The sequence below is a fragment of the Triticum dicoccoides genome, chromosome 2B (assembly GCF_002162155.2).
Source record: "Triticum dicoccoides isolate Atlit2015 ecotype Zavitan chromosome 2B, WEW_v2.0, whole genome shotgun sequence".
NCBI classification, from domain to species: Eukaryota; Viridiplantae; Streptophyta; class Magnoliopsida; order Poales; family Poaceae; genus Triticum; species Triticum dicoccoides.
The window spans coordinates 722579639-722598993 of record NC_041383.1 but is presented as its reverse complement, the minus strand read 5'-3'; the positions used below and the strand labels follow the sequence as shown (position 1 = coordinate 722598993).

At 44.6% G+C, this 19355-nt stretch overlaps 1 protein-coding gene across 1 annotated transcript in view; it reads left to right on the top strand.

The window, feature by feature from the left end:
* LOC119365859 (G-type lectin S-receptor-like serine/threonine-protein kinase B120) overlaps window positions 1-3915 on the top strand; it is a 5635-nt gene extending 1720 nt beyond the window's left edge. The window contains exons 2-8 of the mRNA XM_037631501.1: window positions 1306-1608; window positions 1740-1838; window positions 1923-2104; window positions 2607-2817; window positions 2913-3150; window positions 3234-3384; window positions 3478-3915. Coding sequence (XP_037487398.1) covers window positions 1306-1608; window positions 1740-1838; window positions 1923-2104; window positions 2607-2817; window positions 2913-3150; window positions 3234-3384; window positions 3478-3780 — 1487 coding nt within the window. The 3' untranslated portion in view covers window positions 3781-3915. The remainder of the gene's footprint in view (window positions 1-1305; window positions 1609-1739; window positions 1839-1922; window positions 2105-2606; window positions 2818-2912; window positions 3151-3233; window positions 3385-3477) is intronic.
* The last annotated feature ends 15440 nt before the right edge of the window (window positions 3916-19355 follow it).

Here is a 19355-nt window from a genome sequence, read left to right as displayed (position 1 = left end):
CGTTGGAGGACGCGCCGGTGCGTGGAGCGGCGGGGGCGGCGAGCGGCTGGTGCGGGCAGTCATGGCGGCGGGCGGATCTGGCGTGGCGGCGGGTGCGACGAGGCAGGGCGTCGGTGGCGGGCTCCGGTGGCCTGGGCCGGCTCCTGGCTTGGCGCTGCGGTGGTGCGGGTCGCGGGCGACAAGGATCTGTGGGCGGCCGCCCCTGCCCTGGCTTCGGGCTGGTGGGGGTGGCGGCGCAGTGGTGGTGGCTGGCGGGGCGTGTTGGTCGAGTCTGCATCAGATCCTTCCTGGTCTGGCGCTCAGACGTCGACGGACGGCGCGAGGAGGCCTCTCCGGTGAGTTTCCATGGCTGCAGCTGCGGGTTGATTTGGTCTCCCTCGTCGGCGGGCTCGCGGTTGCCGATGGCCTCGCGGAGATTTGTGTCAGCTACCATGGTGGGACGACATGGGGGTGCTCGCGGGGGAGCTTGGTAGGAGGGATAGGTGGCCTCGATGCGGTCGCGCCACCTGTCGCCGGCACGGTTTGCCGGTCCGGATGCGTCCGCTCCTCCTTCTCCCCCTTTCCCCGTGCTCGGCGGGGAGCTTGGTTGGAGGGATGGGTGGCCTCGATGCGGTCGCGTCGCCTGTCGCCGGCACGGTTTGCCGGTCCGGATTCGTCCGCTCCCCTTTCTCCCCCTTTCCTCGGCCGTGGGCGGGTTGGCACAGGTTTACCAGCGGAGCGTCTGCGAGTGGTTCCGTCGGTCGAGGGCCATCGGTTGGTCCAAAGTTGGGGCCTTTGTGTGGGTCTCGGGGTTGTCTGGTTGCAGGGCGGCGGCTCTGGCGGCGGGAGGCGCGACGTTCGTGGGCGGAGCGTGCGTCTCTGGTGCGGGCAGGCAAACATGGCCGCGTGGGTGGCGTGGTTGCGGGCGGATGACGGAGTTAAGGTTCATCGGTGGGGTGTGAGTGCCGGGGTACACCACTTGTCCAGTCCTTTGACTGGCCGACGGTGGCGGTAGCCGTTGCCGCCGTACCCTTCCTGAAGGCCCCGTCGCGGCATTCACACTCTTGTCGTCTTGCTCCGGGTGAAAACCTGATCTTCGCTGATCGGGCGGTGGCGGCTTTCCATGGTCGTATCCTTCTTGGAGGCACCGCTTTGGAGGCCTGGCTTCGTTTTGGTCCGGTTCACCTCTCTATTGGTAGTCGGTGGGGTGGTGTGTCGGTGCCTGGCACCTTTGTATCTTGCCTTGGGTGTGTGCGGTGTGTGCGTTGTGCGGTATCTCGGATGTACTCGGTGATGTTTGCTTTATAAAATAAAGCGGGGGGAAACCCTTTTTCGGCAAAGGATGTAAGAGAAAGAAAGTGCTGAAATGCAGCGAACCGAGTCATTTTGTGTCCTTACCTGGGATGAAGGTTCCAGACAAGTTCTTGCACATACAGAATAAAAGCTTTGATGAGTGTACTGCCGAGTGCAACCGCAACTGCTCATGCACGGCTTACGCTTATGCCAACTTGAGCAGGGCTGGTGCTATGGCCGACTCATCGAGGTGCTTGGTTTGGTTAGGGGAACTTACTGACGCTGGGAAAGGAACCGCTGGCGAGAACCTTTACTTCCGACTTGCCGATGCTCCTGGTATTTGGTCTCCCATTTCCTCTATTTCCATGGAAATAGCATGTGTTTCTAGGCACTTAACTAGCTTTCTAAATTTTTCATGGTATTTATGCAAGTGAATTTTCAATTTCTTACCGGTTGTATTTATGCAGTTGACAAAAAGATAAGTTCAGTAAAGATTGTACTCCCGATTGTGGCATTCTTGCTGCTACTAACATGCATAGCCCTCGTCTGGATGTACAAATGCAGAGGTAGAGTAACAAACGTCCTCTTATTACTGAAATATGACATTCTTATAGCACAAGTAAAGAAATAATGGATGTCTCAACCAGCAGGCAAACGGCAAAGGAGAGAAAACCAGAACGCTCTAATGCAAGGATACTTTAGTACATCCAACAGACTCGGAGGCGAAAGTACAGAATTTCTATTTGTTAGCTATGAAGACATCCTTTCAGCAACAAATTTTTTCGCTGATTCGAACTTACTTGGACGCGGAGGTTTTGGCAAAGTTTACAAGGTAACAGAAAGTGATACTTGTAGCATAACATGTATTGGATAGAAAAGTAAACAAACCTAATTTACCCTTCAATTGTTTTTTAACTCTAGAAAAATCCTTAACTTCGATTATTTTTTGGTGATCTAAAAAAAATTGTTGCCAAAGTACCGCCCACCACACACACATTAGTTGTCGTAACCAAGAAATTGCCCCTGACTTGGATGATGTGGTGTGGATATGTTGATGACTTATGGTCCTCTATTTATTATTATTATTGCTGACCAAATAACTTGAAGTGGGTACCAAATTAGTGAAACATGTCTGTCTTGATGCCATATTGTCTAAATCGACATTGTTTGGGATGAGTTGGTGATTTCCACTAGTTTTGATGTTCAAATTTACAAAGTTGAAATAATATCTCCTCGGCTCAAAGTTAAAAGGGTGACAAAGTGCACTTCGTGTGAAAAGGCAACTATATGAGTCAAGGCATTGCTGCTCAACTGAGAAATATCTGCTTATGTAGGGCACACTGAAAGGTGGAAATGAAGTTGCTGTTAAGAGGCTCAGTAAGGGTTCTAAACAAGGTATAGAGGAGTTCAAAAATGAAGTAGTTCTGATTGCCAAGCTGCAGCACAAGAACCTAGTCAGACTTCTTGGATTTTGCATTCAGGAGGATGAGAAGTTGCTGATCTACGAATATTTACCTAACAAAAGTTTGGATGCCTTTCTTTTTGGTATGTGCTAGTTTGTTGATCACATTAGCAAAATTCTTACATTGACCAAAATGATATTCATTATGACTAATTTCATTTCATGCTAATCATGACAGATGCTGCACAAAAACATGTGCTTGATTGGCTGACGCGGTTCAAAATAATTAAAGGGGTAGCAAGAGGGCTTCTTTATCTTCACCAAGATTCAAGATTAACAATAATTCATAGAGATCTCAAAGCAAGCAACATTCTATTGGATACCGAAATGACTCCAAAAATTTCAGATTTTGGTATGGCAAGAATCTTTGGTGCAAACCAAAATCATGCAAACACAACCAGGGTCGCTGGGACATAGTAAGTAGACCACTAAAAGGCTACTTTTTATGGTTAAGGAGACTTTATACGTTCCATACTAACCTGTTGATTGTTTTAAACAGTGGCTACATGTCACCTGAGTATGCGATCGGAGGTGCCTTTTCAGTGAAATCCGACACTTATGGCTTCGGCGTTCTTCTGTTGGAGATTGTTAGTGGGTTGAAGATCAGCTCACCTCAGCACAAGACAAACTTTTGTAGTCTGATAACTTATGTAATTTTTATGGAATACGCAAAGTTACAAGTTAACAACCTTGCAGGATAACACACAAAAATATTTGTAACATGATTTCCTCATATTGGCCAGGCATGGAGAGTATGGGAAGATGGAAATGCAACTGAGCTAGTGGACTCTTCAATTTTGCCAAGCTGCGCACTTCAGGAAGTTTTACGGTGTATTCATGTGGGACTCTTGTGTGTTCAAGACCATCCCGATGATAGGCCACTAATGTCAGCTGTTATGTTTATGATAGAGAATGAAAGTGCACTGCTTCCAACTCCAAAACAACCTGTATATTTTTCTCCAAGTAAGTGTGACGATGGAGAAGCAAGGGACAGCATGAACTATTCAGTAAATGTAATGAGTTCCACAACGGTAGAAGGCCGTTAGATGTTTAATAACATAGTTTGCACACATCCTAGTATAGCTAGTTGTATGCTTCACAATTTACTTTTTATGTACCGAACTCTTACTTAGGTGCTTGTAATATTTGTGTGTTTATTGTATAAGAAAAGTTGTGAATAACGGAGGCGTGGTAAGATGTTGATCTCATTCTGTTACTCAGGCATGGAGATTATAGGAAGATGGAAACGCAATTGAACTTGTGGACTCTTCATTTGTTACAAGTTGCCCATTTAACGAAGTTTTGCGGTGTACTCATATGGGAATCTTGTGTGTTTAGGACAGTGCTAATGATAGGCTACTAATCTCATCGGTTATGTTTATGTTAGAGAACGAAAGCGCACTGCTTCCGACTCCAAAGCAACCAGTAATTGTGCGGATGGAGAAGGAAGGGAGAGCACCGAGAACTCTGTAAATGCAATGAGTATCACCACACTCAATGGCCGTTAGATGCTTTATAACTTAGTATATGCGAATCTTAGTATAGCTAGTTGTATACTTCATGATTTAGATTTACTCTTCCTGAACTGACATTTGGCATATGTGTATTTATAATATCCATGAGTTTATTGAATGCGAAAAGTAATGAATAACATAGGCGGATCCATTCTCACCCTACCCCTGTCTAAGCTACTAAACATATCTTTCTGTTGAAACAGGAATTTTAACATATTTCAACTATCAGAAGCCATCCATGATAAGATTGCCAGCTTTTGCAGTTTGGTCGCCTGGAAAGTTGTATGTTTCCAAAACATTGCAAAGTAATGCAATCATCGTTAATCCATGTAACCATGGCACACGCCATTTGATTCATCAAACAAACTGCACAGTGAGACTCAAAATACCCCTTTGGGCATTCGCACCTCAAGCAAACAATAGCCAGATTCAGTTCAGAACGGAAATCCCAATGCGTGTTAGTACCTTTGCTCAAGCCGGCACTTCGAAGACCCTGAAGTGTAACATCGGCGTGGCTTCGACGGGCCGCCGGACTGCCGCCTCGTCCTTGCTCGCATCGGTTCGGCGACAGGGACTGCCACTGCGCCACCACGGCGTGAGACGGTTGCTTCCTCCGAGGCCTGTACGCCTAGACCGGCGCGCCGCACTGGAGGTCGCCGACGCAGCACCGCGGCGACGCGCCGTGCTGTGCCGTGCCGCCGACCGCTCCTCTAGTTCGCCACAGATCGTACATCTCGCCGCTTTCCTTTATTTTTGAGTGGTATCTCGCCGCTTTCCTGATCCTCCTATTTGGATTTTTTCTTAGCAGATCCTCCTATCTTTTTTTTAGACCTATCTGGCAGTTGTACTGTAGTACTCTACCACTCAGTAGCCCTTGGCCCATCTTACGGGGCCGAAAGCCCGTGTAATGGTCCACGGTTAGGAGGCCCATATCGAGCGCTCGTGCCGTTTCCAGCAAAGTTCTTTCCCTTTTCTCAAAATAAAAAAGTTGCTGTAAAAAAACCTAATTACTTAATTGTACGCGTGTTTTGTGGAGAAACGGAGTGGCCGGACTCTCATATGCTTGCATGTGTTATGTTTTTTGTCTCCTAGCGCTTGTGACTGTTGGCATTAAATGTATTCGTACTAGTCACTTCAGTGGAAAAAAAACTGGTCCATGTGCATTTATTTCGGATTTTTTGAATTTTTTAAAAGTCATATCTTTCAAAACGTGCATTAGAATTTAGATCTCTTTTCACTGTTGGAATCTTCATGACGAGATCTTTGAATCTAGATCCCGCTTGGGTATATTTTGATGAAATTTGTTTGATGCCAACTTTCGTGTTATATGGTGCAACTCTACTACTACTTGGTGCAACTTTAGTATTGCATGGCGCAATTTGTGTGTCAAGTTGCAGTTGCAGCTTTTGCATCACTGAACAGTGATCAGCTCCAGATTTTCCGGTCTCTAGCTACCTGGTGTAGCTTGATGTTCAGACGAGTGAAGGCACAAGCCGTCGGGGCGGGGTGCTGCCAGGCTCTATCAACGGTCTCGTTAGCTTGATGCATTCTAGTTCTGATCCTCCCATTCTTGAGTCCATTCTGCGGATTCGATGCCCGGCTGTCACTTGCAAAGCCGCTCTCCCCCGATGAGACGATCGTCTCCAAGGGTGGGGGACTTTGCGCTCGGCTTCTTCTCCCCAGACAGCTCTAACACGAGCATGTACCTTGGCATATGGTACCACAACATCCCCGGCCACACCGTCGTATGAACTGCCAACCACAACGATCCAATTGCCGCCACCCCATCTTCGACGCTCGACATCATCAACAGTTCCGACCTAGTGTTGTCGGACTCCCAATGTCGCACTCCTAGGGCGGTGAAGAACAAGGGCCAGTTTGGATGGCATCCTCGGGTCCATGCCTGGGATAATTCGGTGCCTGGCATCGGCTTGGTAAGCGACATTTTTCTGCCTGGCCAGGCTAGCCTGGCAGGGCCTTGTTTGGATTCTACGTTGCCTGCTGCTGTGTCAACTAGTGAATAAAAATGCTAATTAAAGGCCAGGCGTGTTGCAGCACGTCCAGGCACACGCAACTGGACGCCTGGGATAGGCTAAGCCTACTGCCTGGGCAAAACATCCTCCTTTTCTTCTGCTTTTTTAAATTTATCCAGGCTAATCACACTGATGGGCCAGCCAGGCCAGGCACGCAATTTCTCCGTGTGGACGCGAACAAAACAGCCACCAGGCAGAGTCCAGGGACCTGTCCAGGCCAGGTATGAAGTGGTATGGATACGAACCAAACACGCCACAACTCCTTGTTCTCAAGGCAAACCATTAGTGAGTCGGCCCTGTATTGGTACATTTCCTTTTCTATTTTAGTTACCTTCAACTGTTAGTCGTTTAAATCATTTCTATTTCCTTTTTTTTCACTTTTGTTTATATTTCCAAATATTCTAAATACATATTGACAAAATTAATTTACTTCAATTCTTAAAAGCGTTCAGTGCACACATAAAATTGTTCATGCAACGGAAAAAAAAGTTCAGATAGAAATTAAAAGAATGTTCACATGTTTCAAAACCATGTTTGTGTCGTTTAAAAGTATTCATGCATTCCAAAATATGTTTGCGCTTAAATATTTACAAAATGTTTAAAGATGATCGTATAATTTTAAAAAATGTTTCATATGATTCAAAAATCTGTTCATGATTTTTTTAAAGCGGAGTTTAAAAAAAATCTCATGACACTTTTAGCAAATGTTTTTCAATGTAAAAAAATCGTGAAATTTTTAAAAACTTTAACACTATTTGAAAATATTTGCTAACATTTAACAAATGGCTTGCCTGCTTAGAAAACTGTTCGGACAATTACACAAAATGGTCACACATTTTGAAAATATGTGTTCGGCATTTAAAAAACGTTCACCTATGTTAAAAATATGTTTGTGTAATTTAGAAAAAACATATATACAATCTAATAAAATGTCCACGTAATTTAGAAAACAATGTTTTGCACCATTCAAGTAAATACTCCTAATATTTTTCTAAATGTTTGTGCATTTCAAATATATACTCGTGAATTTTTAAAAATGTAAATTTTTTAATAAATTAAAAACATTGTTTATTACCATCCAAAAATGTTCATAGCATTTAAAAGAAGTTTTGGCACTTAAGTAATGGTTTTAACATTAAAAGAAAATTCATGGCATTTATAAAATATTCAATGTGTGTTAAAAAATCACCGCGTGTTTACAGATGTTAATATGTGTTCTAAAAAGTTGAACATGTTTCTTTAAAAAGTTTTATGTGTATTAAAAAAATGTTCAATGTATTCTTAAAAATGTTCAATGCGTATCGAAAAAAGTTATACCTGTATATAAAACCGAAAAATCTATAAGGAAACGCATAGGAAAAAACCCAAAATGTTCAAGATGTACTTGAAAATATTAAGAAAAAACATGTACAGTGCTATTTGTTTAGAAGAAACATGTACGGTGCTTGATAATGTTCAGCATGTGTAGAGAAACATGGAGAAAAAACCCCCAAAAAATCGGTAAAGAGAAACTAAAAGAAAACCAACGTAGACACGCGCAGAGAAGGTTCTAAAAACGATTTATACCGGTCTTTGGAGCTTCTTCAAAACCGCTATACTTAGGGCCTGTTCTGATCGCCTCTACCTTCCCAAAACTTCACAAATTCAGCTTCTCAGAGTAGCTTCTCACTCCAAGCAGCCATGGAAAATCCGTTCAGCTCGGTTTGCAGCTTCTCGCGTCACTATAGCCCAGCTAAGAGGGCTGTGGCCTGTTTGGGCTAGTTGGGCCGACTGGAGGCATCTCAAAATCGGCCTTGTAGAGGAGTAGCGAGGGAGCACACTTGAGGGAACGAGGAACGATCTGTCTATCGAGCATACCGGTTCGCCTCGTATGACTTAGCGGTGGCAGTTCGCTTGTAATATCGGCCAGCTCCAGCTTCTAGCTGTTTTTATGTTCGGCTTATATCTGCTTCTGGATTTTGTGAAGCGTGGAGCGGGAGGAGATCAGAACAGGCCCTTAGCCGAGACGGAGCTATACTAATCTCGCACAAAGAAGACATAGCTCGGGGTGCCGGCTGTGCCTTGACTCCTGAAAGCAGTGAGATGAGATCCACTAGATTTCACCGTCCAGAAGCGGGGAGAAGTGACCACACCACACCGTCAAGGCTCTCGCTCCATAGAAGGACCGGTAATAACGAATTTTCATTGCCCGTTGCTGGTCATCTGCATGCCGGCCATTTGGTCTAGGTGGACCTATAGCTGTCTTTATCCATTACCTGTCTCAACACCTCTAGACTTTTGACTACCTCCTTTTTCCATTCTTCAAGTGCGGTAAAAGTCTTGAGTTCAAATTTGGACGGACGAGAAGAAAGGTCCCCGGCCGAGCAGTTTCGTAGAAGCACCGACCTCGGTTAATTTCTATAGATAGATTCTCCTCACTTGGCGCGGGCATGCAGAGGAAGAACACGCCTAACGCATATCGCACATGGCTGCCTCTTGCGTTCCCATTTTCATCGTCCTCTCGTTCTTGAGTTCATTCTGCAAGTCCGTTGATACTATCACACAAGCAAAGCCGCTCTTCTCCAGCGACAAGCTCGTCTCCAAGGGCGGGGAATTTGCTCTTGGCTTCTTCTCGCCGACGAGCTCCAGCACGAGCTTATATATATACCTTGTCACAAAGTTTCTTTGTAGCTGGTTCTACGCGGTGCCCCTTATCTGTGCCGTTGGTCGCCTGGTTCTACGCGGTGCCCCTTATCTGTGCCGTTGGTCGCCGTATCGAGGTGTGTGCTAGCACAGTATTATCACAACAGCCACAGAGTGATTAGTCTGAAAAGTGAAGGCTATATGAACAGTGAATTGATTTCTAGTAGGTATTGAGGGCCACACACATAGCTGTCTCCGTCACATCACCACTAGCTGCCAGCACGCTTGCAGTCTCGGGGTCCACCCGCGCCAGCCGCTGCACCATGCGTTTTTCTGCTGACACAAGACACTCACCGCCCTAGCCACCCAATGGTGATTAAGATGGAGCAAATGAGATGAGCTTTACCAGGCCCTAGCCATTCTTTATTTTCGGAAATAAAGGATAATCAAAAAACAATTACAAGACCCAATATGAGCATGCATATTGTTAAATATTAGAATTTACTCGTAATGGACAATGAGACAAAAACAGTAGTCATCCACACGCATATTCAGAAGCTTCTTGCGTTCAGAATAAGATCATAAGAGAAATATAGGTCCAACAACAAAAGGATACATAACAGGTCAAATTGTTGATTAAAGAAAACAGTAGTGTTTGCATACCAAGACACCTCTATGTGTTGGGGATATATTATCTTTATGACTGATGTGGCTCGCCCTGACAAGATTGGGTGTAGTAAACTTCAAGGGGCACTTTCTGAAGGAAATATGCCCTAAAGGCAATAATAAAGTTGTTATTTTATATTTTCTTATATCATAATAAATGTCTATTATTCATGCTAGAATTGTATTAACCGGAAACTTGGTACATGTGTGAGTATATAGACAAAACACAGTGTCCCTAGTAAGCCTCTACTAGACTAGCTTGTTAATCAAAGATGGTTAAGTTTCCAAACCATAGACATGTGTTATCATTTGATAAACGGGATCACATCATTAGGGGAATGATGTGATGGACAAGACCCATCCGTTAGCTTAACATAATGATCGTTCAGTTTTACTGCCACTGCTTTCTTCATGTCAAATACATATTCCTCCGACTATGAGATTATGCAAATCCCGAATATCGGAGGAATACCTTGTGTGCTATCAAACGTCACAACGTAACTGGGTGATCATAAAGATGCTCTACAGGTATCTCCGAAGGTGTTTGTTGGCTTGGCATAGATCGAGATTAGGATTTGTCACTCCAAGTATCGGAGAGGTATCTCTGGGCCCTCTCGGTAATGCACACATAAGAAGCCTTGCAAGCAATGTGACTAATGAGTTAGTTGCGGGATGATGCATTACGGAACGAGTAAAGAGACTTGACGGTAACGAGATTGAACTAGGTATGAAGATACCGACGATCGAATCTCGGGCAAGAAACATACCGATGACAAAGGGAATAATGTATGTTGTCATAATAGTTCGACCGATAAAGATCTTCATAGAATATCTTGGAGCCAATATGAGCATCCAGGTTCCGCTATTGTTTATTGACCGTAGAGGTGTCTCGGTCATGTCTACATAGTTCTTGAACCCGTAGGGCCCGCACGCTTAACGTTCGATGACGATTTGTATTATATGAGTTATGTGTTTTGGTGACCGAATGTTGTTCGGAGTCCCGGATGAGATCACGGACATGAGGAGGAGTCTCAAAATGGTCGAGAGGTAAAGATTGATATATTAGAAGATAGTATTGGACACCGAAAGTGTTCCGGAATGTATCGGGTACATATCGGAGTACCGGAGGGGTTACTGCCCCCCCCGGGGGGGGGGAAAGATATGGTCCATAGTGGCCATAGGAGGGAGGCACACCAGCCCACAAAGGGGTGGCGCGCCCCCACCAGGGAGGATACCAAATTGGACTAGTGGATGGGGCGGCGCCCCCCTTTCCTTCTTCCCCTCTCTCTCATTCCCCCTTTACCCCTCCGATAAAAGGAAGGGGGCCTGAATCCAACTAGGACCCCAAGTAGGACTCCTCCTACTTGGGGCGCACCTAGGGCCGACCTCCTCTCCCTGCCTCCTTTATATACGGGAGGGAGGGTGCCCTACAACACACATCAATTGTTCCAAGCCGTGTGCGGCGCCCCCACCCCCCACAGTTTATGCCTCCAGTCGTATTCTCATGGTGGTTAGGCGAATCCCTATGCGGATCACATCACCATCACCATCACCACGCCATCGTGCTGACAGAACTCATACACTTCCTCGACCCTCTGCTGGATCAAGAGCTCAAGGGACGTCATCGCGTTGAACGTGAGCAGAACTCGGAGGTGCCATACGTTCAGTACTTGATCAGTCAGAATGAGAAGACGTTCGACCACATCAACCGCGTTAAGAAAATGCTTCTGCTTTCGGTCTACGAGGGTACCACACTCCCCCTCTTGTTGCTATGCATCTCCTAGGTAGATCTTGCGTGAGCATAGAATTTTTTTTAAAAATTGCATGCTATGTTTCCCAACAGTGGCACCCGAGCCAGGTCTATGCGTAGATGTTATGCACGAGTAGAGCAAAAAGAGTTGTGGGCGGTGATCATCATACTGCTTACCACCAATGTCTTATTTTGATTCGGCGGTATTGTTGGATGAAGCGCCCCGGACCAACCTTACATGACCGCGTTCATGAGACCGGTTCCACCGACAGACATGCAACTAGTTTTGCATAAAGGTGGCTCGCGGGTGTCTGTTTCTCCAACTTTAGTTGAATCGAATTTGACTGCGGCCGGTCCTTGTTGAAGGTTAAAAAAGCAAACTTGATAAATCACCATTGGGTTTTGCGCCGTAAGTAAGAACAGTTCTTGCTAGAAGCCCGTAGCAGCTGATACGTCTCCAACATATCTACTTTTCCTAACGCTTTTCCTCTTGTTTTGGACTCTAATTTGCATGATTTGGATGAAACTAACCCCGGACTGATGCTGTTTTCAATAGAACTACCATGGTGTTGTTTTTGTGCAGAAATAAAAGTTCTCGGAATGGAATGAAACTTTGCGAGGATTTTTTTATATCAATAAAGAGAATTTCTGGAGCCAAGAGCCACTTGAGGGGGGCACCTGGGTGGGCACAACCCACTAGGGCGTGCCTGCCCCCTCCCCCCCCAGGCACACCATGGTGGGTGCTGCCCACCTAGTGGCCTCGCTGACCCTAAAACCGACGCTATAAAATCACATTACTCTAGAAAAAAATCAGGGATAAAGAATTATCATGTTTCACAAGATGGGGCCACCTCTGTCTCCTGTTCTTCATTGGGAGGCCAGATCTGGAGTCCGTTCTGGGCTTCGGAGAGGGGGATCTTCGATCTTCGTCATCACCAACACATCTCCATCGCCAATTCCATGATGCTCCCCACCGGGAGTGAGTAATTCCTTCGTAGACTCGCTGGTCGGTGAGGAGTTGGATGAGATTCATCATGTAATCGAGTTAGTTTTGTTAGGGCATGATCCCTAGTATCCACTATGTTCTGAGATTGATGTTGTTATGACTTTGCCGTGCTTAATGCTTGTCACTTTGGGCCCAGGTGCCATGATTTCAGATTTGAACCATTTATGTTATCATGATTATATCCATGTTCTAGATCTGATCTTGCAAGTTATAGTCGCCTACTACGTGTTATGATCTGACAACCCCGGAGTGACAACAATCGGGACCAGTCCCGATGATGATCGTAGTTTGAGGAGTTCATGTATTCACCGTGTGCTAATGCTTTGTTCCGGTTCTCTATTAAAAGGAGGCCTTAGTATCCCTTAGTTTCCAATAGGACCCCGCTGCCACGGGAGGGTAGGACAAAAGATGTCATGCAAGTTCTTTCCATAAGCACGTATGACTATTTACGGAATACATGCCTACATTATATTTATGAACTGGAGCTAGTGCCGTATCACCCTAGGTTATAACTGTCTCATGATGAATATCATCCAACGAGTCACCGACCCAATGCCTACGAATTTATCCTATATTGTTCTTGGTAAGTTACTACTGCTATTATTATCATTGCACTTGCTACAAAAATACTGCTATCACTGTTACCGTTACTCTTGCTGTTGTCACTACTATCAAAACTATCATACTACTTTGCTACTGATCACGTTGCTGCAGATAATTAATCTCCAGGTATGGTTGAATTGACAACTCAGCCGCTAATACCTTCAAATATTCTTTGGCTCCTGAAAGTGCAACTATCCCTGGGTGGTTTTGGTAATTCCTAACAACATATAGCTCATTGAGCTAATGCTATTTCAAGATATATATTTCAGGAAAGCTCAATGATTGGCATGACATGGATGAGAAAAGTGGATCCCTCAAAATACTAAGGACAACGATTGGCTCAAGCTCAAAGCACAAGACTCTACATTTTCCATTTTAGTGATCCAAGATCACATTGAGTCTATAGGAAAAGCCAATACTATCAAGGAGGGATGAAGTGTTGCTTAATGAGGTTCTTGCTCAAAATGCTTAGTGATATGCTCCAAAGCCCTCAAATACTTTCTCACATCCACATATGACCCAAACCAAAAGTCAAACTCGGCCCCACCGATTCTTGCTATCCGGCGCCACCGAGTTCAGATGTCATAGCCACTGCCACAAACCCTAGTCTTTTCGGTCTCACCGCTAGGGATCTTGCTCTGACCGAGATGGGATTGTAATCTCTCTGTTTCCCTTTGTAACGTTTCGGTCTAGCCGAGATGAGCGATCGGTCACACCGAGATTTCAATGCAAACTCTCTGTTTCCCTTCGTAATGTTTCGGTCTAACCGAGATGAGCGAATCGGTCCCACCGAGTTTTCCTGACCAACTCTCTGGTTAGCTTATTACCAAAATTGTTCCCGCCGAGTTTTTATAATCGGTCTCACCGAGATTACATTATGCCCTAACCCTAACCACATCGGTCCCACCGAGTTGACATGTCGGTCCCACCGAAAATCCTAACGGTCACATTATTTGCTAAATTGGTCCGACCAAGTTTCAGGATTCGGTCCCACCGAGATTGATAAGTTGTGTGTAACAGTTAGATTTTGTGTGGAGGCTATATATACCCCTCCACCCACTCTTCATTCGTGGAGAGAGCCATCAGAACATGCCTACACTTCCAACTTACATTTTCTGAGAGAGAACCACTTACACTTGTGTTGAGGTCAAGATATTCCATTCCTACCATATGAATCCTGATCTCTAGCCTTCCCAAGTTGCTTTCCACTCAAATCTTCTTTCCACCAAATCCAAATCCTATGAGAGAAAGTTCAGTGTTGGGGAGACTATGATTTGAAGCACAAGAGCAAGGAGTTCATCATCAACACACCATTTGTTACTTCTTGGAGAGTGGTGTCTCCTAGATTGGCTAGGTGTCACTTGGCAGCCTCCGACAAGATTGTGGAGTTGAACCAAGGAGTTTGTAAGGGCAAGGAGATCGCCTACTTCATGAAGATCTACCCTAGTGAGGCAAGTCCTTCGTGGGCGACGGCCCTGGTGGGATAGACAAGGTTGCTTCTTCGTGGACCCTTCGTGGGTGGAGCCCTCCATGGACTCGTGCAGCCGTTACCCTTCGTGGGTTGAAGTCTCCATCAATGTGGATGTATGATAGCACCACCTATCGGAACCACCGCTCAAAAATCTTGTCTCCAATTGCATTTGCCTTCTCAAACTCCTCCCCTTTACCTTCATATACAATTGTTTTACATTCCGCTGCTATACTCTTAAAATTGCATGTGTAGGTTCATTGCTTGTGTTGTGCTAAGTTGCTAAAATCTGCCAAGAACTAAAATTGGGAAAAGGCAAGTTTTTATTTTGGTCAAGTAGTCTAATCACCCCCCTCTAGACATACTTTCGATCCTACAAGTGGTATCAGAGCTTTGGTCTCGATTTGCTTTGATTTCCATAGCTTTTGGTAGTCATAGCCTTGGTTTCACAACCTAGGAGAGTATGGCGTCTAGCAAGGGAAATTACCACCGTAGAGGTCCTTACTTTGATGGTACTAATTATGATAGTTGGAAGCATAAGATGAAAATGCATATTCTTGGACGTAACCCCGCCGTTTGGGCTATTGTGTGTATTGGCTTGCAAGGTGAATTCTTTAATGGGAGAGAACCGAACCGTGAAGCTACCGCAGAAGAGTTGAAGATGCTGCAATACAATGCTCAAGCTTGTGATATCCTCTTCAACGGATTGTGCCCCGAAGAATTCAACAAAATCAGCCGTCTTGAGAATGTAAAGGAAATTTGGGATACTTTGATTGACATGCATGAAGGTACCGACTCCGTTAAGGAATCCAAATTGGATGTGCTTCAAAGTCAACTTGACAAGTTCAAAATGAAGGATGGTGAAGGCATCGCTGAAATGTACTCTAGGCTTGCTCTCATCACAAATGAGATTGCCGGCTTAGGAAGTGAAGAGATGACCGACAAATTCATCATCAAGAAGATCCTAAGAGCCTTGGATGGAAAATATGATACTGTGTGCACATTGATCCAAATGATGCCCAATTACAAGAATCTCAAGCCAACGGAAGTCATTGGAAGAATTGTTGCTCATGAGATGTCACTCAAGGATAAGGAAGAGCTCCACAATAAGTCAAGTGGTGCTTACAAAGCCACATGTGAAGCTCCCACATCATCAAGTGAGAAACAAACCTTCAATGAAGAATTGAGCCTAATGGTGAAGAACTTCAACAAGTTCTATAAGAGTAGAAGAAAGGAAAGAAGTTCCAAGTCAAGGTCCTACAATGACAAAAGATCTTCGAGTCGTGAGCATAATTGCTACAATTGTGGAAGACCCAGACACTATTCCAATGAGTGTACGACTCCCTACAAAAGAAGAGAAGAATCACCACCAAGAGAGAGGAGTGGAGATGATCGTTATGAACATAGAACATCCCGGATAAGCAAGGATTCAGAAAGGAAGGACAAATCATCAAAGAGCTACACAAAACGAAGACATCAAGCTCATGTTGGTGAATGGGTATCCGGCTCCGACTCCGACCATCACTCTGAGAGAAGCTATCACTCTGAATCAGAACATACTCAAGATGAAGGTGTTGCTGGTCTAGCACTTGTGTCAACCAACTCCTACGACATATTTGACTCACCAAATGAAGGACTTGGAAGATGCTTCATGGCTAAAGGCCCAAAGGTATTACACCCCAAGTATCTTGATTTCAATAGTGATGAAGATGAGTTGTTAGGTGATGATGATTTACTTGTTGACAACTCTAGTGATGAATACTATGATGAAACATCAAATAATCATGCTAATCAAGATAAAACGAATGACAATGATAAGGAGAAGACTGAGCTCCTAACTAAAGAACTAAACACTCTTAAGTTAGATCATGAAACTATCTTAGGAGATCATCGAGAACTTTTAAGGACTCATGAGAAGTTACGCTTTGAAAAGCTCAACCTTGATCAAGAACATGAGTTTTTAAAGGCTATCAATGATGATCTTCGCAAGAAAAGTTCTTCTTACATTTCCAAGCATTTACTCTTATCTACTTACATGCGTCAAGTCAAGTCTAGTAACAAGAACAAGAAAGATTCTTCCTCTAGTAGTAACAACAATCATCATGCTAAATCCAATGTTGTTGCTTCTAGTAGTTCTCTTGATTCCTCTAACGATTCTCTTAGCCAAGTTACACTTGAGCAAGAAAATAGCCTTTTGAAGGGAATTATAGAGAAAGGTGTTTACATGAGCCTTGCCAGGAGTAAGCAATTCGAGGAAATTGTACGCAAGCAAGGAAGGCACCGGAAGAACCAAGGTGTTGGTTTTGAACGAAAGTTCAATGCCAATGGAGTTGAGTGGGAAGAAGATCAATACCCCAAGACGAAGTTTGTTCCTCAACAAGAGAAGTATGATCATACTTGTTTCAAAGGGACACAAGCTCAAGATGATCTTCCACCACAAGACCACAAGCAGAAAGGCAAGGACAAGCTTCACGAGGAGATTCATGCATTTGAAGAAGCTCCTAAGGCCTTGGTCAAGTGGGTTCCCAAGACTACATCAAGTTCTACTTCATCAAGTACGACTACAACCCCAAGGATTCCCATCAAGATGATGTGGATCCCGAAGAAGAAGAACTAGAGAGTTCTTGAGGGTGACTCTGCCCACATACTTCACTCTTATGATTTTGGCGAGGACAGGTGCAACCAACTTCAACAACTTGCACTAGTTCATGGAGTCACAAACCCTCTTGTTGGTAAGACAAGTGACAAGGTAACCTAACACTTTCATAGACATCATCTTGTATGTGTGTATCACTCTATGTCCATGGATATCCTTGTTTGTTCCTTGTGGGACTAACCCGTGTAGGTATTGAAAGTGCAACTCACTCCGAAGGATTGCTCCAAATGATCTACATCAACATAGAGTATCCATATCTTCAATACCTACATGAAGTCATCATCAACAAAACCCAAGGTTAGTTCAACCCTCTTAGGGGGGATCTCACATCTAGGGGGAGATTTACTCTAAGAATTGATCTAAAGCAACTCTAATGGTGTGAACACAACAATGCTTTATGTAGAAGTGGTAACCCCACTTGTGCTTAAACGATGAGTATGACCTATGATCAAATGTTCTCATTTGACTCCTAAGTCAATATACTCATATATAGATGAGCTAGTCATCGCCAATTGCTTGATAGATGCTAGAATTGTTTGTGCATGCTTTGTCACATATTTCATTTGCCATTTTATTGTGTGAGCATGTTGGATGCATATTTTACTCATTTGAGGACATCCACTTGTAGTTTGATTGTTTGGTTTCTTTTCTTTTGCCAAGTGGATGGACAATAATGCCTAAGAATCTTCTCTAGCTATCTATGATATTCTTGTCTCAAACTCTATCCATGCTATATAACAAAGTTTGATCAAGTCAGATTCGAACCACTCTGTGTGAGGAGCACTCAGAGTCCCCGATTCGTCATAGACTTAAACTTCCAAAACTTCTTTGTGTGTTTCGGTCTGACCGATTCATCCTTTTTGGTCATACCGAGATCACTAAGTTGATCTAGGTTTTGAATCTCGGTGCAACCGATTTGAACTTTTCGGTCACACCGAGTTGTAGCAACTACTCGCAGTTTTGCATCTCGGTGTCACCGAGTTGTTCCACTCGGTCACACCGACAGGGTCATGCTATATATACTCACGGGTCAAATTTTTGGAAATTCTTCCGAAACTCTTCGCCCGTGCATAACCTACTCTACCTCATCGGGTCTCCGGATCATCCTCCTCGTCGCCAACGACCTCCCGCCACTGGTCTCCACCGCTGTCAACGGGATTAGACTCCGCTATTGCTGCTGTAGCAAGTCCATCGCCGCATTAGGGTATGGATTTGAACTTTGTGCTATTCTAAACTCCGATTCCTAGCACATTGCATTGCCATGAATCTTGCCACGTTTGAAATCTTCCTATCCAGCGAAAATACTCCGTAGATTAATCTTGGATGGAAAATTTAGGGTTAGGTTTCCGCCAAATTCATCTTGGACCGACCGAGTTGTAGAAATCGGTCTCACCGATTTGGCTTAGGCCATTGCACATGCGATTCTCGGTCCGACCGAGAACTGCAAATCGGTGTGACCAAGATCGATTCTCTATGAAACCCTAGCAGTCTTGGTGCCACCGAATTGTGACTCGGTCTTACCGAGTTCACTAGTTTAGGTTCCAAAAGCTGCTTCGGTATCATTGAGTTTACAAATCGGTAGCTTCAAAATGCTTTCCATGGAAAACTAAAACGAAGTTTTTGACCCAATGTTTTGCAAAAACCTCTGTGCTTTGTGATGCTCATCTACTCTACCTCATCTACATCTATTCATAGGGTCTGCTGTCAGAGTTTGCATCATGTCAGATCAGAGTGACAGTCAGAACAAGTCTGAGGAGCAAGTTTAGATGAGTGAGGGCACTAGTACCTCCAGTACCTCAGATGAGGGTAGCAGGAGCACACCTAGTAACTTGCCCAAGGCGGCTACTAGGACAAGGAAGAAGAGAACCTCAGAATATGAAGATAAGGACTATGTGGCTGTTGATGATGAGGCCACATCTAAGAAGAAGGTGCTGAAGAAGGAATATGGCACAACTGCTGCCACTAAGCCTGGTATGAAGACCAAAGCACATGCAAGAAGAGTTCGCATGTCTAAAGCCAGAGCCTCTACTCAAGTAACTTTGGAATCTGAACCCAAAGAGGCTGCTCCAGAAGGGAAGAAAAGGAAAGAAAGGGTCAAGAAGGCAATGGCCAGAGTTGTTGGAAAGCCCTCAATGATGGAAGAAGAGGAAGAGGTTGCTGCACCAGCACCTAAAGCTCAGAAGCTGATGGGAGATGCAATCAGATCAGGGGCTGCTCCATCTAAGCCCAAAGATGCTCCCAAAGCTGTTGCTCCTAAGCCCAAGTCTACACCTAAGAGGAACACTAGGAGCATTCCAGCTAAA